General features: G+C 41.3%; 1 protein-coding gene across 2 annotated transcripts in view; it reads right to left on the reverse strand.

The window, feature by feature from the left end:
- The window catches only part of FRY (FRY microtubule binding protein), a gene marked incomplete at its 3' end in the record, with an annotated part of 160,306 nt that extends 150,245 nt beyond the window's left edge, over positions 1–10,061 (reverse strand). For both annotated transcript variants that reach the window (XM_080363189.1, XM_080363188.1), the window contains exon 1: positions 9,571–10,061. In XM_080363189.1, coding sequence (XP_080219315.1) covers positions 9,571–9,640 — 70 coding nt within the window. In that variant the 5' untranslated portion in view covers positions 9,641–10,061. The remainder of the gene's footprint in view (positions 1–9,570) is intronic.
- Between the last annotated feature and the right edge of the window lie 649 nt (positions 10,062–10,710).

Genomic DNA, 10,710 nt, shown 5'->3' on the forward strand with positions numbered 1-10,710 from the left:
TAAACCTGATACTGAAAGCAAACAACAGTATGTTACTGTGAGTATATGCAGTAACCCACCCTACAAACTTCTCAAGGAAGAACTTCAGCTAGAACTCCATACAGGTATCCTTTTCACTATAAAAGCAAACTGATTCAGACATTAAAAGACATAAATAACAATCAGAATTGTGGCTAAAAGAAAGCTAACTGTGTATATTTTGGTCAACAAAAGTTGCTACGGGGAATCAAATTTATAAATATGCATCCTTCAAAGTTGAATTTATTTCACATACAAGTTGAGAGACTCTGCAAAGTTAGAGACAGAGAAGAGCTAAATAGCTTGAGATTCGGAAAAAATGTTAAAATCAAGAACAATAATAATAATAATAAAGATCTGTTACATTCTTTTGATCGGTCCTTGTCTAATGCCAATCCAACATCTTCACATTTCAGCCATACACAAATCATGACTCCCTCACAGACTAGTGAAAACCACAGTAGCGGTACATTCGATGACAGCAAATTTCTGAACGCATAGAAAGTATTCAGGATAAATATTGTATAGCATGTCTCTCAAAAGGGTCTCAGGTTTTTTTGGTTGTGAAACTTCTCTGCTAGGGCTCCAACAACCTAATTAAGCTCTTCATCAGCAACACATTCCCCTGGAGACATGTGATATGTGTCACTACAGCGATCCCACAGTATTTACAAAACAACACTCAGATTTCTCTTCAAACCAGCGGCCTGAAAAGCACCTCAGAATCTCTCTTCTAGGATGTGACAGAGCTGAATCTCTCAGGTGGCTATTTATGGTGGATATTTATGCACAAACATCAATACTGTTGGTGGTCTCTCTACACTGGTGGCCTCTGTATTTCACACAGAAGAGGAACCAAGTTGCATCTGACAACCCAGTGAAACTCCTGCTCCTTGGCTGAGAGCAAACTAGGCAGTCAGTGTTTCTCAGGTGTGTTTTCCTTCAGCCACTTGTTTTAGCAAGCTCTGCTGTACGCTGTGAATTGAAAACCTTTCCTATCCCTCTGTTTTGAATGTGACTATAATTTGAAATATATGAAAGATCATAAATATATATGGAATTGCCTAGCTTCTCAGTAGTTCCTGTGAGGAATAGAGTCTGTGCTTCCAAACTCCAGACTGGCACACATTCTAGCTTTCCCCCTTGTCAGAAGTGCTGTATCAAGGGGCACCCCCTGGCAGATAGAGCCTGGACAGACCTTGCTGGTGACCTTTCCTTTGTTCAGACTTTTACCACTAATGAAGCAAGAGAAACTCTTCTTGCTGCCCTTGATATCCTTTGCACTTTCCATCTCCAGCTGAGCTTCAGATTTCCAAGCACCATCCCTGCATGCCCGGGCAATGTTTATAAATTCCTCCTTTGTAGCCAACCCTCGCTTCCACCTCCAAAATGCTGCCTTTTTTGTACTGGAGCCCAGCCATGAGGTCCTTGATAAGCCAAGCCGGTCTTCTTATATGTCTGCTTGTTTCCCTGAGTATGGGGGTGTCCCTCTCTGGCACTGGGAAGATGCTGACCCACCAGCTTTCCTGAGTTCCTTTGCCTTACAGAGCTGCCCACCATGGCAATAAGAGTTTCCGAAATCTGAAAAACTGAAATCTGCTCTCCTAAAGCCCAGGGTCTGTACTCTGCCACCCTCTTTCCTCGCTCTTCTCAGGAACTTGAGATTCAAACAGTTCTTCCTTGTTAGTGGATAGCAAATCCAGCTGCACTTCACCCCTGGCTGGTCTATCCTGTATCAGTAATTTATTCTCAACACCCTAAAGAAATCTTGGCTGCCTGTGTCCTGCTACATTGCACATCCAGCAGACAGCAGGAGGTTCAAGTCTCCCATGTGAACTAACATCAGCAATTCATCAGCTTCTTCAAGTTGTTTAAAGAAGACTTCGTCTGCTTCCTCACCCTGATCAGGTGGCCATCATGCAACCCTTAAAGTCCTCTCTTGTGTCCCTGACCCACAAACTCTCAAGCACTGCCACCCACCCATCGCACAGAAGAGCTCCATACACAAGGAGCCCCTTCACAATAACACCAGCTCCACCCATCTACCCTGCAGGTCCTTCCCAAAGAGCGTGTATCACAGTACTCCAACAGTGCGAGCTGTTAACAACCAACTCTGCCACTCCAATGATGTTGTAGACTTGTGACTGCATGCAGCACTTGACTTCCTCCTGCTCATTTTCCAGAGTGTGTATATTTGTATACACACACTTAAGGTGGGTGACTCCTTACCCTGCTTTACAGTTTCTGAGGTCTCTCTTGTTCCCTTTGCCCCTCTGCCTTTGCTTTCCACCCCATATCACTGCTACCTAACTGAACTATGGGTCATAATGTCCCTCCACTGTCACTCTTAGTTCCAATGAGTTGGTTGGCAGATGCCTAGTCCCACTTTGCTATTGAACATATTCTATTTACATTATTAAAAATATAAACAATACAGGAACAAACAGGAATATATGGCTGAAAGAGCTGCTATGAAGTTTGATCACTATGTTTAGTATTCCTTTTAGCTGAAGCAACAGAGAAAGGACTGGATGATTCAGAAGAAAGAACATTAAAAGAGAAGGGATTTTCTTTTCTAGGGACAATTGATTCAAATCTATTTTAGGTAACTGCAGTGAAAGAAAAATCACCAGCTCACAAATACTTCGACTACCTACCTCTGTGAAATTATTCTGCAGTCCAAATTTATCATGGCAACAACAACAGAAACAACAACTTCACTGCTGATGCTCTGAAGTAGAGAGGGATGCAAAAGCTAGATTGGCCTGGAGAATGAATTAGCTCTGATATTTAGAAGCAGGCACAGGTACAGGACTCACTATTAAGAAAGTAAATATGATTTGCTATATAGCTCCATCAGTTTAATATTAGGAGTCACTCAAAACTGCCTCCCACTCTTAGTCATGTATCCTTGCCCTCTTCTTTATGTTGACCAGACCATCTACACCATTTTAGAAAGTTTAACTGGAAGGATATTAACTGTACGGGGAGTTAGGGTGGGAGAGAAGGGGTAGGAGCACAGGGACAAGAGGCTGTGGTGGGACTGTCCCTCCCAGGCACAGCTCCTGCAAGGCCAGACCTGCCCATCCTGGGGTCAACACCCACGGGAACTCCGTCTCTGGGGCTGCCAACTCACAGCCAGTGTCCGAGCACTGACCAGTCGCTTAGAAACCCACGAATGAACACAGAAAATAAAGCTGGACAAGCACATGCAGTCAGAATTCTGAAGTGCAGAGATTGCTTCCTACTGTCCACTAGGTCAATATAGAGAAAAGAGTTTAAACTATTAATGAAACGAGGGCATCAAAAATAACAGAAACACAAAAGGAATGTTAAGTAGCATTTTGGCTCCTTTATTAAACGTGGACACTTTTGTACCCTTTATACACCTAAGGTAACCTGTATATTATCCCTTTTTTATTTGTGTGTACATATATACACATATATATATATGCCTACAGCTTCTTCAGTGGTATTTTATACACATAGAGAACATACAAGAACTGTTAGTTCTTTCCCTGATCTCTTTGAATAGTAACTAGCTATATTGGAAAAAAACAAACTGCTGGTAATTTGTTCTACAAGATCAGATATCCCAAATCAATCAAAGTGGATACTAATAGTACAAGAGAGTAGTTTTAGTTTTACCACAAGTAAAATTATTAGAACCTTTATGGAATATGTACCAGTAATTATCTATGCCTAGTTTCCAGACTATTTTATATTTTGAGATAAGGACCGAAGTTTTGCCACAAAAATTTATGCATTAGAACTGCACTCAAACTATTTACATTTCTTCATGGCAAGCAAACTCATTCTGTAAATAAACTGAATTTTACAACACAGTATTTTGGATTCTCTCCTGCTTTTTTCCTCCCAATATGACAGAAACAATTCTGGAAGGTGCTGAAGAAAGTAGCAAACATCAAAATAATCAAACCCCCTCTTTTAAGAGCTCTCAGGTCCCCAAAGTCATAAAACTTCCATTTTCCCTTCTAAGAAGAACCATGTGAAAGAGCACATTCTAAAATGGGTACCACCCAGAGTACAGCATAAACACTCTGGTTTAATACCGTTCCCTACAGGTCTGTGGAGAGGAAGAGCAGATCTGCAGACAAACAAAAAGAAGGTTGTCCTGGGACAGAGCACTCGCCACTATTAAGCAAGTGACTTTTCTGCTGGCAATCACAGACTACTTGAAGCTTAACAATACACTAAGCACCCTAATTTCAGGTTCAATGGATAATCAATTGCCTTTACACAGCAAGACAGTTTGAATTAACAGCACCCTTTGTCCCAGGCAGGGTGACATGCCAAGGCCCGGGCAGATGCCAGCCTGGCTCCCCAGGCTCCCTGCGGGCAGAGGCCGCGGCAGTGCCCAGCTCTCTGCAGCTGGCCCTGGGCGCAGACCTCCCTCACAAGCAAGAGAAGGTCCAGGCATGGCCCCAGCCCAGGCTGCAGTTTCCCCGGCCCTGCCAGCCTGCTCTCCCGCTTCCCACAGCCAGTCGTCCCTGTCGCTGTCCCAGCTGCAGGGCACCCGCTCACTGCAGAGGAGCGCGGGTCCTTCCCTGCAGGGTGAGCCTGCAGCACTTCAGCTTCTTGAATCACCAGACTCTGAGTCCACATGGGTAGGAATGCCAGAGCAAGAGGGTTGGCAGGGAAGGACAGACTCTTTTCAGGGAACACATTTAAGTGGTCACTGAGAAACACCAAGGAGCCGCTTTCCTTCACTTCGTAACCCACTACAACCACAAAGGCTGGTAGCACAGTGTGCTTAGCATTTTCAGCTTTAAGCAGGCCTATGTTTGCCTCCAGATAAGTGACACCCTACAAAACATCTGTTACCATCTTCCTGTACAAAAAAAATCTTACTAGAATATCAATATTATGCACCACAGAACTTACACAAAACTCAGACTTTTACCTAAGAAACTGCCTACAGCCTTCCCTTTCTCTTGCTCACGACACAGGACTTCACAAATAGTCTCTGTAAAAACATTGAATTTTATTACTAAATCTATTATGTCCATTTAATGAGGGACCACATGGCAGCCAGCAACCCCTCAGGCTTCACAAGAAGTTTCTCTTATGCCTGATGCTTTTCTGACAACATAACTTGTTTGGACGCCGGCGCTGCATAAGCTCTATATGTGATGAGCAAGCAGCGGAGGAGCCAGAGGTCCCGCTGGGATGGCACTGGGATGCTGCTGGATTTGAGCCACACAAGCAGCAACTGATGTGAGTGACTCTGTGTCCCCAGGATTAAACTTTCTCCAATGTTACTACCACTAGTAAACAGTGAGTGGCTTTTGCCAGCCACTGCTACAGGGATGGGGCATGCAGGAGCACAGGATGTGTAGTAGGAGGATTGCGCAATGTGCTCGGTACAGCACAAAGGTGAAGAGGATGATGATGTGTGGATTTTGATGTGGATGGTGGCTCTGTGGAAGAACACAGGGAAGTATGGGCCATGGGAACGAGACCTGATGTCCTAACACCAAAAAAGGCCTTATTCTGAGTCTGAATTAAATGCAAATCCACAGAAAACAAGCATCTTGTCATTTCAAGGTGATAAACAAGTGTTGTTATCCTTAAAATAAGGCCTGAAGATAACTCTGTTCTATGAGAACTGGGAAATAAAATGTTCACTATGCAAAATGTGCCCTCTCATTTAATTACACAAAAAAGCACATTAAAATCTATCTCTAGTAACCAGGAGACATTGAAATGCAGTTTCTACCAGCCCACATAGAGTTGACTTGTGAGCGCACAAGTGAGCCACCTACCTGTGCTGTTTGGATTCTTCTACAGAATCCTTTCCTCCGCTAAACTTAATTGCTGATCTGATCTAAAAACTGCACAAAACAGAATTTATTATACAAATTCCTGCAGTTTATACTGACAGTACTCCAGCTTCTTCTAGCTTGATTTTTAAACTTCTATTCAGATTTTGGTTTTGAAACTATTAATTTGAAAAATGCAAGTGGAAATTAAATTCAGAATAAATCTATCATCTGATCCATTCAAAAAGTAAGAACAGGCTAAAAAAAGAGGAGATTCAAATTCTTAACATTTGGATTCATATGTTATTTACACACATTTATTTACAAAAGTATTTTGCAACATTTCCATAAAAATCTGAGGAGAAGAATCTTAGTCATCCTACTTTTGGTAAGCCCTATTCTGTTCTCATAATCTTATTGACCTCAGTAGGCCAAGTAAGCACTACTCTACCTTGAGTAAGCATGGCCATTTAGCAGTAATTTCAGAAGTAACGCAAATGATTAATGCAGTTGTTGACTAATGCAGAGTTTGCTGCTCTTGATCAAAAATCCTTGAATATTTAAGAAAACATCAGAACACAAATGAGATCTGTTTAAAGGGAAAAAAAAATAAAAAAAATCATATTTTCCAACCAGAGAATCCCAATTCTGATTCCATCTCCAACGCATTAACACATTACAGGAATATTTTCCAGAAGTGCATGGCGTGCACAGTATCTTATTGACATGTGCAGAGCAAAAGTCTGTTTTGAGAGCGGCACGAAGGAGTATTTTGAGATCTCTGACTTTGGTGGGATGATTCGAAGGCCAGACTGTGACTCGGCTTTTTTGTCCCCTAGAATCAGAATGTCAGAGATTGGAAGGGACCTCGAAAGATCATCTAGTCCAATCCCCCTGCTGGAGCAGGAACACCCAGATGAGGTTACACACGAATGTGTCCAGGTGGGTTTTGAATGTCTCCAGAGTAGGAGACTCCACAACCCCCCTGGGCAGCCTGTTCCAGTGCTCTGTCACCCTCACTGAGAAGAAATTTCTTCTCATATTTAAGTGGAACCTCTTGTGTTTCAGTTTGAATCCATTACCCCTTGTCCTACCACTGGCTGTCACGGAGAAGAGCCTGGCTCCATCCTGATTACACTCACCCTTTACGTATTTATAAACATTAATGAGGTCACAAGGAACAAGAGAGCATACTCACTGAGAACACGTCACCGACCGTTACAATAGCTAACAGGTACCTAAAACGTACTGGCTTCCTGTGCCCATGAATTATCTGCCTCCTTAGCTGGCTGATGAACATGAAAATCCAAGTGGCATGCCAGTGAACACCTCTGCAAGTTCTGTGTGACACTGAACTGAAATGAAACCCTGCCCAGCATGTCAAGAATGCTTGTTTGTTAAAAACACCCAACAGCAAAATCAGAAAAAAATGTCACCCCAGGTAGAATAATTGAGTATATTGTATAGTATGGCATGGGCAAGGGGTGCGGTTGGCAATGTATTAGAAAATGTGTAAGCCAAACCACAATCAATCAAAAGGACTGATTTTGGTGGGATTATAAAGCCTGGGAAGGAGAAATGCTATTTACAGCTACTGTTTTAAAGTGCCAATTTAGAGAAACACACATGGACAGCACCTCTACACTATTACCATTTGAGCAAAATACATACTGTAGGACCTAAACTAGACCTTTTTCTACTGGATAAGTGCCACGGCATGACTTACAGCTTACTGTGCTCTTGGGTATGCAGACACAGCACCTCTTCTCTGACAAACACGCTCCCGTGTGTGCATGTCCACGCTTCCCAGCACTTTCTCAAGCAAGGAAAGTGTTTTCCTCTGCTCCACCCATCGCCCAGCAGAGCTGAGGAAAGCCCTGGGTCTTTCAAACTCCCTACTGCCTTCTTATCAAATTGTTAGTTTTTCAGCTAGAAAGGACATGTACAGATTTATGAACACAGCCTTCTAGACTGAAAGCAAAAAAAATACAATTGGCAAGAAGTTTAAGGCAACCCGGATTAATTTATTTTATTTCCTCTTAGTGTTTATTCAAAGTCAGCAAAAAGTGTGTTTATCAGCTAAACAAATGTCAGAAAAAACAATTATTCACATACTATCTCCATTTCTCTAAAACAGAATGTCATTTAAGGACTTCTGATTTCAGATTAGAAACATCTTTGCTGTTTTGAAATACTTTCAATATACTCGGATGTAGAAGAAAAAGAAAAAAAGTTATATTTAATTCCACAATATAGTCATTTTAATATTCTTAAGTGCTAGCTTTACTTAGCCTTAAAGTTACAGTAGCCTGTTACAGAAACAATGCCAGAACTGATTTGATTTCTGCACCATGAAGTGACTTGTTTTTCTTCTGTCATAAACTGTGACTAGCTTGTTATGAAATATGTGTTGTCATAATACACACTTATGTTCTCAGTATTTGATTAACATTAGTTCAAAAAAGTAACTAAATTCTCTTCCAGTTCTTGCAGGATCAGTGATTTGAATGAATATGCACTAAATATTTTAGAAAGGGGGTAGAGAAGCAATGCTGTTTAGGTAATAGTATTATTCCCTAGTGACTTCACACTTGTGGTAGAAAAACAGATTCAAACAAGCACTACAGTGTTACTGAGGTTACAAATGACCTGGAAAAATACAGTTTCTATGGATATCATTTAATGAAGACAAGCCTTGCATGTCACACATCTAATATAGTGTTACTTTTATTTCTTTGCAGGTATTCAGATACATGCCTTGTATTACGTAGATTTTGCAGGTTTTTTTCCTACTACAGACTACTGTTTTTTATGCAGAAGTTATTAAATTATAGCTAGTGGGATGATCAGAATCTTACTGCATATGTAGCCAAGTTGGATTTTTCCAGAGACATGGTGTTCTATCTTTTAAAAACAGTTAATTATGGAGATCTAGCACTGTTAATATAAGCTTCTATAGAAAAGAAAGAGACTGTTAATGTATTTTAAATTAAAAAGCAGATTTCTGCCAGAGTTATTCCATGGCTGTCCCTAATCTGAATATATTTGCAAGCACTAAATTTTATTCAGAAATCTTTATTACATAATACTGCTAAAAATCCGGAGAATGATTGATTTAAACAGCAATGGAAATCAGGAACAGCAATACTGAAAAGACCAAGGCAGACTAAAATGTCATTTGTTTACATTTTGCAAAACCCAGTCTGGATTAGATAAACAGGCAGATTCTTTCTGGATGGAAAGATTGCATAAGATTCTGAAATTAAGCACAGACGGTGGGAAGTGCAGCTATAAGCAACTGATGTTTTGCTTTTCATCACAAGAAAGACTTTCAGACCTGAAGTATAATCATTGTATTTTTGTCCTCGGTGCACAATTAATAAACCCCAGCTTCTGAACAATGCCACACCCTTGTGATTAAGCAGCATTTTCAAAAATATTTAGATAAATATTGAACAAATCAAATAAACATCTAGGCAGGAAATGCTGTTTGGAATGTACTCCCTGCAATGTACTATTAGAGAGAGCCAGAAAGCAGCCTAACTTCAGAATTCAATCAAGCAAAATCTAGTATAATCTCATTACAGCCTTTGCAGTTAATGAAACCTATTTAAATCTCTGACATTCTGATTTTTAGAGCTGACGAAAGCAAAAATTATTTGGTTTACATAACACAAACATACAGAAACACAAGATTTTATCCTTTAGGTTATCCTAGCTATTTACCAAGCAACACGTAATATGAAAAGATTACTCTTCTGCTACTCACTATTGCTCCAGGATTTCAGTAAATATTTGATACTGATTTCAAAGAAGCCTGAATCCTGCTGGCTAGCCATGTCTGCTGCATACAAAGAGGCTTCTATAATTCTGAGCAGCTGAAGTGGCAGGTACTATGTATGTAGATGTGACTGTCACCAGTTAGTGATGTAAACGAGGGGTCAGAGGAGGAAATGAAGTCTCTGCAGATCCACTTCTTCCGTTCATGGTAGGTAAGCTCATTAAAAAAAAAAAAAAAGGCGCTCAACAACAACAACAAAAACACACCATGAGATGTTTGTCCTTTGCTCTTCCTCCAGGGCTGGTACTTAATTCTATCTGAGGAGTATTTTATTCCCTTAGCCCCTCAGTATGTGTTTTCATTTATTCCATTCCACAACTGGGCAAATTTGTCCTGGTCGGTCAAGGCACACGCAGCACCACAGCACTTGTTCCATGAGCACAGTATCTTCCCAAAGGGTGTCTGAGCTGTGCTTTCAGTGCCGTGCCGTCTGCCTGCCTGGAGATTTCTTTCCACCAGAAGCTGACAGCCCGAGCGTATGCACCTCCTCTTGGAAACCGAGAATCGACTCGAAGCCCCACGGAAACCGCCTCTTCTGCAGCTGGAGGGATTTCACACGTACCGTTTGGCTTTAGGAAAAAGCAAAAACAACCAAACAACAAAACCAACAGGCTTTAATGCCCATGGTCTGCCCAGCAGCGCTGGCCGGACTGGACACGCTGCATCACGCTGCGGTAAAACGAGCTGCACCCATGGAGCTGATCGCAGTGACGCTGGGAAAAAAGGGAAAAAAAAAAGACAAGCTCTCCCTCAGCCCAGTTGCACAAGAGAAGCGCTTCCCGAGCGCTGGAAACACGGCACTCAGAGCGGCTGCTGCTGCTTTGCTGTCCCTGCCGCACAAAAACGTGTTGTCATTGTTTTTTCTTGGCTTGCTTTCTTTTTTTCTTTCTCCCTTAACAAAGATGAGAGACAGCAAGCTGGATTCATAATGGCAAATAAACTAGAGAGCTCACTGCTTGGTATTCACCCCTGAAAGAGCCACAGAAAATTCTCAGGTTTATGTCATTTTTATCTTGAATAATAATGTTTTGTTTTCTTTTTTTTTTAAAAAAGGAACTGAATTCACAT

The sequence above is a fragment of the Nesoenas mayeri genome (genome assembly GCF_963082525.1).
Source record: "Nesoenas mayeri genome assembly, chromosome: 1".
Taxonomy (NCBI): domain Eukaryota; kingdom Metazoa; phylum Chordata; class Aves; order Columbiformes; family Columbidae; genus Nesoenas; species Nesoenas mayeri.